The sequence below is a fragment of the Aulostomus chinensis genome, chromosome 10, assembly GCF_037954235.1.
Source record: "Aulostomus chinensis isolate RoL2024-O1b breed Wild chromosome 10, RoL_Achi_v1.0, whole genome shotgun sequence".
Taxonomy (NCBI): domain Eukaryota; kingdom Metazoa; phylum Chordata; class Actinopteri; order Syngnathiformes; family Aulostomidae; genus Aulostomus; species Aulostomus chinensis.
This window is the reverse complement of record NC_141329.1, coordinates 28,359,990-28,371,818: the sequence shown is the minus strand read 5'-3', so window position 1 is coordinate 28,371,818 and position 11,829 is coordinate 28,359,990. Positions and strand designations below refer to the sequence as shown.

General features: G+C 49.8%; 1 protein-coding gene across 6 annotated transcripts; it reads right to left on the bottom strand.

The window, feature by feature from the left end:
* Positions 1–2,011: 2,011 nt before the first annotated feature.
* Positions 2,012–11,676, bottom strand: atg16l2 (ATG16 autophagy related 16-like 2 (S. cerevisiae)). 6 transcript variants are annotated; one of them, XM_086216873.1, is made up of 18 exons: positions 11,343–11,676; positions 10,832–10,880; positions 10,644–10,719; positions 10,444–10,517; positions 10,091–10,342; positions 9,909–9,974; positions 9,737–9,814; positions 9,611–9,664; positions 8,905–9,007; positions 8,573–8,678; positions 8,429–8,499; positions 8,282–8,353; positions 8,042–8,159; positions 7,839–7,944; positions 6,263–6,415; positions 6,125–6,172; positions 5,611–5,712; positions 2,012–5,464 (listed from the first exon to the last, which is right to left on the bottom strand). In XM_086216873.1, the coding sequence occupies exons 1-18, from the start codon at positions 11,494–11,496 to the stop codon at positions 5,371–5,373; spliced, it is 1,776 nt and encodes a 591-aa protein (XP_086072999.1). In that variant the 5' UTR covers positions 11,497–11,676; the 3' UTR covers positions 2,012–5,370. The 6 variants fall into 6 exon arrangements, 3 of the variants coding, with proteins under 3 accessions (XP_086072999.1, XP_086073000.1, XP_086073001.1); XM_086216874.1 differs by lacking the exon at positions 11,343–11,676 and adding an exon at positions 11,152–11,301; XR_015118228.1 differs by having other exon boundaries at positions 5,412–5,464; positions 5,611–5,743.
* Between the last annotated feature and the right edge of the window lie 153 nt (positions 11,677–11,829).

The following is an 11,829-nucleotide window of genomic DNA, read 5'->3' as shown; positions in this document are numbered from 1 at the left end:
TCTCTCTCTCGCTCAGGAAGTCGTCGTCATGCCGTCAGCAGGAGAGGAAAAACTCCCCCCACCCCCTTTAACAACCTCTTCCTCAGGAGGGGGAGTTACCCTCCCATAGACTCACTCTTCTAATTATCTCATAATGAAGACCAATTTATATAGAATATAGAATAAAACTTGTAATTATCCTACATATATCATACTCATTTATATAGAATAATATTCTCATCATCCGAAATCGTATAGAAAGATTTGCTCTGATTATCCTACATTCACGATACAGACGCTTTCCTGTATTTAACATTTACAGCCACTCTTCTGTTTATGTTATTTATGGTTTAAGGACTAACCTAGAATCACTTCCTGTGTATTATCATTTTATATCGACATTAACTGATAAAAATCTTATTTTCTCATGAGCTTGTTTATTCCTGTAACTTGGTCACATGAGTTACTGCTTGACCTTTGACCTCCATCACGCTGCGCAGCAGGAATCATTCAACTCTCAAACTGTTCATGTCTTTACGCTTTCATACTTTAAAAAAAAAAATTGCAGTTTTTGTCCCTTATTTTCAACGATTGAAGTCAATGAAGCAAAACTTCAAATTCCTCAAAGATTTTTTTTTTTGCTTAAATTGACCTCCAATCTACAAACTGCCCGACAGACACATATTTTCTAGCCAGGATCGAAGGAAAACATCTCCTGATTTGCACGAGCTGTCCCTCTACAGCAAGAGAGACCCTCCAAGCGTCACGAACCATCAAAAACCTCCCTCACACAAGAACACAACTCTAACTGCGTCTCCACAGACTCCTTCCAGAGTCCAGTTCTACCGTCTCCCTGTCCCCCCCCAGAGGGACTGAGAGAGAAATGACGACCTTCCACTTAAAGGGAACATGACTACTAGCAGTTGCATGCTTTAGCATTAGCATGTTGACGCTAGTATTGAGTTTTTCGATTCCTGAGGAATGACCTCACACCCTGAGCATTCCCATTAGCATGTTAGCATTAGCGTAGCAGTTACTACGAGCATCAGCTCTTTTTAAGGTGTACTGGAGCTCCTCCTGACTCATGCGTTCAGTCAGCACACAAATCATCCTGCAAATTCAATCAAATGTTTTCTGTCCTTTCACTGCGCACTTTAGTCGTTGGTGTTAATGACAATAATCTCGTTGTACCTACTTTGCTAATAAATGGCTCGTTTCATCCAGTCACAATGGTCACATGACTCACAAGCTTAATTTTACCTGAGTATCAACGTGGCTGTAAAGGCTGACTGTTAAAGCCTGTTTAAGGGTTATTACCACCAATGTCAGACCCATTCTGTGCTGTGCAGACTGGGTGCAGGCGTGGAGATGCAGGCCATTCAAAACATCGTCAGGAAATTTTTGTTTCCTGGTTTTATGACAGGATGCTTTCCACCATTTTCGTTATTCTGTTATTTCACATCTCTCCATCTCGACGAACCTGTCCGATACAATCAAGATGAGACCAATAAAAAAAGTTCAATATGAAAGACAAGGAGAGATGCGTGATGATCTGAGGTGACAGAATCTCGAGGCCTCAGACGTCCTTTGTACACCTTCACACATTCATGTCACAGCGACGCAAATGAAGACCCAGACGGACCCCGGGGGTCCCGCACAAGAGTCAGGTGGCCGGGGCAGCAGCTGCTTCCTGTTGCTCATTAACAAGCAAATTGTGAAACAAACCACCCGCGGCATCACTTCATCTCCTCCACATCACATCGTAGTTTTTAAACAAAAAGGAAGCCAGACTGGGTTCCGCGTGGTTGCCCGCCACCTTAACTGGAGTCACGAGCACCAGGGCAGACTGAGGGGGCTCCTGGACGGGACCTGCACATCCCAACTGAGATGTTTCCAACCACGTTTAACCACCTGAGACATGCTGACACGTTGACCATCATCATCTTCATCATCGTGTTGATGAACGACTCAAATGACGTGTTCATTTGTAATGATTCTTTTATTGAGTCGGAGTCAGTAACAAGCCATTAGGTGAGTTTGACAGAGGATTTATTCTTCATTAGTTCCGTTACGTTCAGAAAGAAAGTGTTTGAATCTCTGGTACTGCACTGACTCTGTTCCGATGTTTGTGCTTTCAACCAATCAGGCTGTGCCACTTTGAATTTGAATTTGTTTCCTCCTAAAATAACACATCCCAATTTTCTCTACCACAGAGGCATTTGTTTGGTTTGTCACTTAGCAAGCCTGCAAGTAGGCTCACGAGCAAGAGATGATAGCCCGCAGAAAGCTACCCCAGCTAATGTTCTGTTGTGCATTTTAGAACAATAACAAAATTCTCATCAGGAGAGGATTTGATCCTTAAACCATCACAAATGTACATTAATAAATTGATGATATTGTTTCCCTCTCTACAGATGAAACTCTGGGCAACATCACTAAGCAGGAAAGATGATGGTTAGCTAAGAAGCTTCTGGTCCCTCAGGGGCATCCTGAGTCTGAACTGGCAGGCAGTTTGCCTCCAGCAAAATAAATGTCACGTTTAAAGAATCATCCCTTCTCCCTTTTTTCAAATGTAAAAACATGAAGGTCACAAGGGTCAAAACCAACAATAAATAACAACATCAAAACTTAAAATATTGAAAACAAAACAAAATTCTGGATGAAAAGACAAATGATCAGTTGATCACATTTATGTTGTACCTTGAATCTGCTGGAGTCGCTCTCCCAGTTTGGGGGTCACAGCCCCCAGTGGCACCACTGTCCTCTCCTCCAGCTCCTGGGCTCCTTCTTCCAGTCCTGCTGTCTCTTGGATGCTCCATCTATCACCTCCACCTTTATGTCAGTGGTCCATCAGCACAAGGTCTGCTTGGTCAGCCAGCACCAGTTAGTCTGTCTGGAACTGGAAGTCCCCCAGGATCTTAGCTGGGCGGTTAGCACCACCTTAGGATGGTCCATTCAGACCTTGGGACCTCCAGCCCAGACTCAGTCCAGATGTTCCTGTCCACTATGCAGTCGTGAGGTTCTGGTGCTCCAAGGGGGCTCTTCCTGCCCACATCTTCCCTCCTGCTACTATGAGCTGAACTGTCTCAGGGGCATCTTGGTCGGCTTGCTCCTGGGGTCCTGTCTGGTCATCTAGACCCCGGCCCCTATCCATCTGGTGTTCAGTGCCTGCTCTTGTGCTGCCATGAGTAGTGCCTCTGTACCGACTGGTAGGATTTCTTGATATCATACACTTCTTCTATCTGGTGGTGGTGGTACATGCCGTGCAGGGGCTCGACCCTCCATGGTGGCTCATGATCAGGACTGTCCTCCCTTGGCATAACTATTCTACAAGGGTCCCGTCCATCAGCAGCTGGTTCATTTGTGCTGCCAAGTGTTCATAGAGTACCATTATTTTTTTCAGCCAGTAGGTGTGGATCATGCTAGGGCCCAGTGCTGTCAAGCACTTCTCACCTGACACTCTGTCTTGGATGTCTGCCATTGAGCTGGTTACTGGATCTGGTTCTGGGATATTGCTGTGGTCTGCTCTAACATCCACTAGGCACTGAGGATCGCTGATGCATGTGAGATACCTGCTTCTCTCAAAACTCTTCCAGTCTTGTTCTGTCTCAGCCCTGTGCGGATCTGTTGGGGTGTTACTTCCGTGCCACTGAGGGAATTCTTTGGGTGGTTCTGTGAGAACATCCTATTTATTCTCCTGGTTCCGGCATCCCTTTTGTATCTCTTCAGGTGGGTAGTCAGAGATGTGATGCATTGGTTGGCAGTCTCCAAGCCCTCAGGTCTGGCCAGCTTGTTGTTCTTCCTGGGTGTCACTTCATCTTCCTCACACCTCTCTGGAGCTCTGAGAGCTGACGAACTTCTCCCTGGGTTTCCTTGATCTGGTTCTCCAGCCTCCTTCTCCATGGGGGTGATGGGGTTTGGGTCATATTGTAGCCAAGCATCTCTAGGATCCCTGTTGCTGTGGTGTCCATCACCTCATTGATCTCAGTCACGGTCCTAGTGGTGATAGTCTGTAGTGTTGGATTCACACCTTCTAGCCGACTTTCAGAGGGTAATTTATCATGTAGCCATGGTAACCAGGTCCTGGGGGACAGGGTGTCCAGCTTGGTTTTAATCTTCATTTTCAGGTGAGTCGCCCTTGAGTCAAAGGTTGGTATTTGTGGGGATTGGTCCCCGATCTGGGAGTGTGTGGATTATGATGATAGTACATCCCCTCTCCTCCTCCTTGCAGTAGCATGTTGGTTGTACCTAATCAATCTCTAGTTGTCTAGATGTTGGGGTTCCAAGCAAGTGTCCCATGCAGCCCCTCTCGCTGGGGTCAGTAGTAGCATTCCAACAAATCCAGATCTGCTCCGGTCCATCTATGTCTTGCTCCAGCAGCTCATTTCTCATCAGATTACCCTGGTTCCCTCGCACATGACTCGGCCATTGTTGTTTCCAGCCAGTGTAACTTATATTAGTTTCACTCATCCTGAGGTAGGCTGGTTGCATTAAGAACCTTGCCTAAGGGTCCAAGCTGGAAGTTTGTCACCTGCCCTGACCAGGAATCGGTGAAGCCAACAGTAGGCCTCTGGGGGCTGTGACCCCCAAACTCGGAGTGCAGCTCCAGCAGATTCCAGGTACAACATCTGAGGTGTCTGTCCAGAAGAGCGCAGTCCTGAGAACAGCTAAGACACTGCAGAGCCCTCAGATTCCCAGACATCTGGAAGAGGAAACCAGCTGGAGGACAACACACGCTACCCACCCACCCACACACACTATCAACTGAGAGGCAAAATAAATGTAAGGTACACACTACGTAGTGTGTATGTAAATAAAACTGTATAGAGTAGACTTTGAAATTACTAGTTTTCAAATCAGACCACTGGACTGGCAACTCCAACCTGAGGGACACCTGACCATCTGGCATCTGAAGCAGCAGCTCTCAAGTTCCCAGAAGAAGAAGCATTAGAACATTGTAAACAAGGCTTGAGGTCCACTCGATTCTCCAGCTTAATGATGACAATTCTGAGATCCAATTCTTCATTGGATGAATAAAAAGGCACAACGACACCTGTGATCGTAACAACAAGTATGATGAGTTGAAAGACATCCATAAAAATTTGTGCTGGTCTGAGAACCAGTCACCAGCTCTAATGTCGGCCATCTTAGCTTGTTGACTCAGTGGCCCAGACCGAGTCGTTACTTCTGAAACACCGACCAGATGATAGCCCTTTGTTTGCTGGCTAACTCTTTATCATGAGTTTATGATGCCGTCATGTTAATAACTTGAGTTCCCTTTGGTCCAAAAACGCACCAAACATTCCCTCTCACATGGGTTCCCATGGTCAGGTGATGTGTGATGTACGGGGTGCTGCCATGACAACACAACCTCCTCGAGGATGGTCTGCGTCAGATGTCACTCCAGAGGACGGCCCGCCTACTCTTGTCCACGCTGACCACATACTCGCCAGACATGGCCCACGACACAGCGCTGATAGACGAACTGAAGGGGAGAAAGTCCACAAGGAGTTGTTAAAGGAACTGTAACAAGGTGTTCCTCAGGGTCCTGGAGCCTCTGATCGTTCTGCTTTATCTTACACCATCAAATTAAAAACTATCTTCAACTGGTTCTCAAGTTGATCATCTGACCTGTGTTTGTCTGGTAGGCGTGTCTCCAGGTTGCCAGTGGAGACGTTCCAGATGTAGACCGTTCCATCAGCTGAGCCTGCGGCCAGGAAGCATCCATCTGGACTAAAGAGTAAGACTGTTGGACAGGGGCAACCTGTCGGACGGGGGTTCTATTTAGAACCTCAACCACCCTCAACGGACTAGAGATGAATTCATCTCTCGAGTTCAGGTCATTTTGCTGCAAGTTGCACTCAAATTCTCTCTTTTACCCTTCAATTAATTATTAGACGACTAAAATATCAAGCAACAAGATCGATGACATAATGATGACATCGATGACCAACGAGTCCCAAGTCACATCCCTGGACAAGACCCTGACTGTTCTCATAAACAGACTCCTTTACAGTAAAAGCCTTCCGTTCCAGATGAGTGGCCAAGGCTTTTAATGGGGCGGAGCTGCAGGAGCAGACGTTGTCATGGTGATGCACAGGGGACTGATGATGCCGAAAGTGAAGAAGCTGATGAAACGACTAACCTGATTACCGCTTTGGTGCTGTCACTGCCACAGGTGAAGCCGTCTGCCCTGAGAACCAACGCGCACACACAAATAAACAGATGTATAAATGCTCACGCAGGCCTCATGGGGCTCTGAAGTTTAACGTGATGTTTCTACCTGAAGCACATGCGGTCGTTGTTCCGCCTCCTCAGGTCAGCCAGTTGGAGGCAGTCGTCACGACAACAGCTAAGCAGCAGGCGGCGGTCAGAGCTGATGTCCAGGGATGTGACTTTACCCGCAGCAGGAAGCTCCTGAACACAGCTGCTGGCCCTGAATGCAACACAGACTTCATAAGCTTGTGACACAAATTACAGCACAAATGGTGAGGACGTTCCAGCTGGTCCGCCTACGGGCAACTGGAGAGTGGTCACATGACACATAAATCAGGGTTCAGGAAAGGAAACCTTGATATTTTCAAACAAGTTCTAGTAGATTTTGTTAGACGGCCAACACAAGCAACTTATTCCTAAATTGGCTCAGGACCCCCACAGACCCTCCAGGACACCTTCAGACCCTGCAGGACACCCACAGACCCTACAGGACCCCCATAGACTCCCATAACCCCTCACAGACCATCCAGGGCCCCCACAGACCCTCCAGGACCCCAACAGAACCTTCCGCCTTCTATGGACCTTCCCAGTTCCTCAAGGGCCCACTTGACTCCATTGAGAGAGCCCTGAACCCATGTGTCACTGAACATGATCACATAAACATGAGGAACTCATGAATGCGTGTTTCTGTCCTCATGCTAAGCAGTTTACATATCTGACCAATCAGAGCCCGAGAACCAATCAGATCTGTCCAATCAGCTGCAGGGAGGCTGATGCTGGAGTTTAATTGGAGGCTTCAGTTTCCCTCAAGAGAGGAGGGGGGAGGAGGCCTTGATGTGTGCTGAGCTGTTGCTAAGTAACAAGAGGAGATGGGGAGTTGCCATGGTGATGGCAAAGGGAATGAAGGAGAAGTTCAAGGAGAGAAGAGTGACATGGTGAAGTGCTAAAGAGTGACATGGTGAGGAGTGACAGGTGACATGGTGAGGAGGGACATGGTGACGTGAGGAGTGACAGGTGACATGGTGAGGAGTGACATGGTGATGTGAGGAGTGACATGGTGAGGAGTGACATGGTGATGTGAGGAGTGACATGGTGATGTGAGGAGTGACATGGTGATGAGAGGAGTGATGTGAGGAGTGACATGGTGATGTGAGGAGTGACATGGTGATGTGAGGAGTGACATGGTGATGAGAGGAGTGATGTGAGGAGTGACAGGTGACATGGTGAGGAGTGACATGGTGATGTGAGGAGTGACAGGTGACATGGTGAGGAGTGACATGGTGATGTGAGGAGTGACGTGACATGATGAGGAGTGACATGGTGATGTGAGGAGTGACATGGTGATGTGAGGAGTGACAGGTGACATGATGAGGAGTGACATGGTGACGTGAGGAGTGACAGGTGACATGATGAGGAGTGACATGGTGATGTGAGGAGTGACAGGTGACATGGTGAGGAGTGACATGGTGATGTGAGGAGTGACAGGTGACATGGTGAGGAGTGACATGGTGACGTGAGGAGTGACAGGTGACATGATGAGGAGTGACATGGTGATGTGAGGAGTGACAGGTGACATGATGAGGAGTGACATGGTGATGTGAGGAGTGACATGGTGACGTGGTGAGGAGTGAAGAGGTGAATACCTGGTGTCCCAGACTCGGATCCTGCTGTCGAAGTGTCCACTGATGATGCAGTTCTCACAGCAAACCAGGTCACTACAGTACGATGACACTTTGACAACCTGAATACCTGACGTAAATCAATCTTTCAATTAGTTATTGGTCAATGACAACAGTCATTGATTAGTTACCATCGATCGGTAACATCAGTTATTGATCGGTCTTACAGGCAGCTCTCTGAAGGTCCCACAATCGGATGGTTCTGTCTGCACTGCCTGTCACCACTTGATGAACAGAACTGAACCTGGCCGCCGTCACCTTCCTGCTGTGTCCTGTCAGAGTCAGCTGACACACACACACACACATACACACACACACACACACACACACACACACACACACACACACACACACAGGTGATCAGGGAGTGGCTCTATAGCCCCCCTCCCATGGGTTGTCATAGTTACCTTTGGAGATGAGTCATCCAGACGCCATAAAAGGGCCGACATGTCGTAGGATGCACCAAGGATCCTCAAACCCTGAGCCACAAAACTCCATGTTTGTCAGAGGTCAGAGGTCAGAGCACAGATCAGGTTCAGGTGTCGAATACTCACTGTTGGGTCGAACTCCACACAGGTGATGCCCTCGGTGCTGCCGTTCAGCGTTGCTCTGTGTGTCAGCGAGCCTGTCGACATCATAATGTAGGTCACAACACAAACAAACACAATCAAAGTACAGGTGACATGGCGGCAGCGTACCTGCTCGCACCTCCCACAGCTTGATGACCCGATCAGTTCCCCCGGTGGCCAGCAGGGCGGAGCTAGAGCTGAACCTCACAGCATTGATGCCTTGCTCATGAGCGTCCTGCATGGGACAACAATACAACCCTTTATCACTTAGCAGGTCCACTTCCTGGTTCTGGTCTCAGTGGTTCAGTGCACCCGGATCCACAACTGTGATTTGCTTTGTCTCCATGGCAACTGCAGCTGAGCATCATGGGTTTTGCAGTTTTTGTCATGAAAAGTTCAAAACCTGAACAGTAGAGTCTGGGGAGGGAAGACCCCCAGTCATCATGATTGCTGCCCCTTACCAGGACCTGAAGTGCCCGAACAGGAACTCTGGCGGACAGACAAAGTCCTCCAAAACACAGCTGGTCCTCCTCCAGGCTGCCGAATGAGTGGCCACGCCTCTTCCTGATGACATCACACAGCCACACAGAGGCATCTTGAGTTGCTCATGTCATAAAACCAAAATATCTGATCTCACGTTTCCTCAAAATTATAAGGAAATAGTAGAGCCTGAACCCTCCTAGTAGTCCCTGACCCCTCCATGTAGACCCTGAACCCTCCTAGTAGACCCTGATCCCTCCATGTAGACCCTGAACCCTCCTAGTAGTCCCTAAACCCTCCTAGTAGTCCCTGACCCCTCCTAGTAGACCCTGAACCCTCCTAGTAGTCCCTGAACCCTCTTGGTAGTCCCTGAACCCTCCTTGTAGACCCTGAACCCTCCTAGTAGTCCCTGACCCCTCCTAGTAGACCCTGAACCCTCCTAGTAGTCCCTGAACCCTCTTGGTAGTCCCTGAACCCTCCTTGTAGACCCTGAACCCTCCTAGTAGTCCCTGAACCCTCCTAGTAGTCCCTGACCCCTCCTCATAGACCCTGACCCCTCCTAGAAGACCCTGAACCCTCTTGGTAGTCCCTGAACCCTCCTTGTAGACCCTGACCCCTCTATTGTGAGGGGGTCCTGCTGGCTTCAGGCTCAGGCGTTACAGACTCGCAACTCGTGTCATTACTCACTCAAACATCTCTCTGATGGAGGTCAGGATCCTCGGCGATGTGGCGGACACCGATCTGAGACAAAGACAGACCGATGAGACGGCTGTTGGTTTAACCTCCCTCAGCTCCACGTAGGTGCGTTCTCACCTGAAAAGGCGGGCGTGCCGTCTCTCTGTGGGCGGGGTCTTTGGAGATGATGGTCTGCAGGTCGGTGCCCCAGACGAGCTGAAGCACAAAGCATTCTCACATCTACATGCTCGACTTCCTGCTGAGAGGAAACGACCGAAATACAAGCCTCCAAATTCAATGAGGGTCTCACCTGTCGACTGTGACCTTTGACCTGGCAGCTGTCTGCAGCTCCCTCTGCAGGTTGGTGTCTCGAGTTCTGGGCACACAACAAGAAATACACAGCTGATGGTTGTTTGATTGACAGGCCATCTACCGGTATCTGAGGTCAGATGACCTCTGAGGGTCCAGCGAGAACGAGGCGTTGGCCCGTACCTGGAGCGTCTCTCGTTGCGGCTGTTCAAGCGGGCGGCGGCTTGTTGTTTGGGGTGGATCATGTCGTCCAGCAGGTGAGCCTCGCGCGCCTTCTCCTCCCTCAGACTGGTCTCTGCCCTACACTGCCGTTCCAGCAGCGCATCGTACTCCATCTTCACCGCCTTGTTCTCCTCCTGGACCAGCACCACCTGCCGCTGTAGCCGCTGACGGTCATCGAGAGCTGCCGCCAGCTGACATGCCCCCACCTGGAGCCTGGAGAAACGTGAAGGTCATGAAGATGACAGTCGATCGCTTATGGCACTAAACCACAAGTGCATGTATAGGGTGTGTGAGTGTGTGTGAGTGTGTGTCACCTGTCCTTCTGAGCAACCAGGACATCATCTTTGGTCTTCACCTGCCGCTGCAGCTCCACCACCTGAAACGCCAACTACACCAGAGGAAGAAAACATCACGTTAATCTCCAACCCCCCCCCCCCCCCCCACATGAACAAACAAACAAACTGTTGATCTGAGAGAAATGGGTGCCGCATTGATGACATCACACTGGTCAGACCTCTCCTGTGACCTTCTTCAGTTGGTTGTTCTGGAGCAGTAGGGAGGAGGCGGAGCTTCTGTCAAAGGATGGTAGTCTACACACACACACACACACACACACACACACACACACACACACACACACGGAGGTCAGGCATGCTCAGGTGTGTGGCGGTGCATTCAGGGACTGACTGGACGCAGGTTCACCTGGTGGAGCAGGTCAGGAGGAGACTGGTTCTCTCCAGCAGGCGCGTATCTAAAAACAAACATGGCAGATTTGTGAGCAGTTCCTGGTCAGTGGGAACCAGTTCCTGGTCAGTGGGAACCAGTTCCACCAGCTGCATTCACACATGACAACTTCGCATGAGGCACATCATGCGATTGCTGCTTCACGCCTCCGCTCTCTCCGACCTCTATGACGTGTTTGAAGCAGCGCTATTGGCACGATGCTGGGCAACCACGAGTTGGTGCAGGTGGGTGGAGGGGGGGGGGGGGGGGGCTAGATTTACCAAGTTCACACCAACTACCTCGAACTGGATCAGTGTTCCAGGTTCCTTGCCAGGCGAACCCAGGAAACGCGTTCACATCCACAAACACTGAAAAACATCCCATCCATTTTAACTTCTAACTTCGCTGTAGCATCCTGACGTCATCGGCTACGCGCCCGCAGCCTACCTGGACATCGTCTGGAGAGGTGGGAGAGAATTTGTGCACGTACACAATCGGATTAGGTCCTGGAATGTGTCGTGCTGCTTCTCGTCTCGGTTCCTCAGCTGTCGAACGATGTGTCTCTTCCAGGTCTCCGCTGCCCCGCCGCCGCCGCCGATCGCGGCCGAGACTCCGGTGGCTTCCGTCACGTTCGCCGCGGCCATGGTGCCCGCTGCCCGGGGTGCTTCATGCCGTTTCCCCGCCGAGATGAGGGACAGTTCGGGATCAGCTGCTCCTCAAAACGCAGCCATATTTGTTTATCTTCCACTTTTTTCTTTTCTATTTTGGAGTTGCGTCTTTCTGACAGCTGCCGCGTCTGTCAGCCAATCAGTGTCCACTTCCGCTTTTCTGGTTCGCATTTCGGTGAGAAAAAGGAAAACAAGGCGCTTGACCCCCCCCCCCCCCGAAAACAGCCGAGAAAAGCCGAGAGTAGGCAGGTAGAGTCCGGCAGCCGACGAACTTCCCTCTCTACGTTCACCGTATATATGTACGCTCTC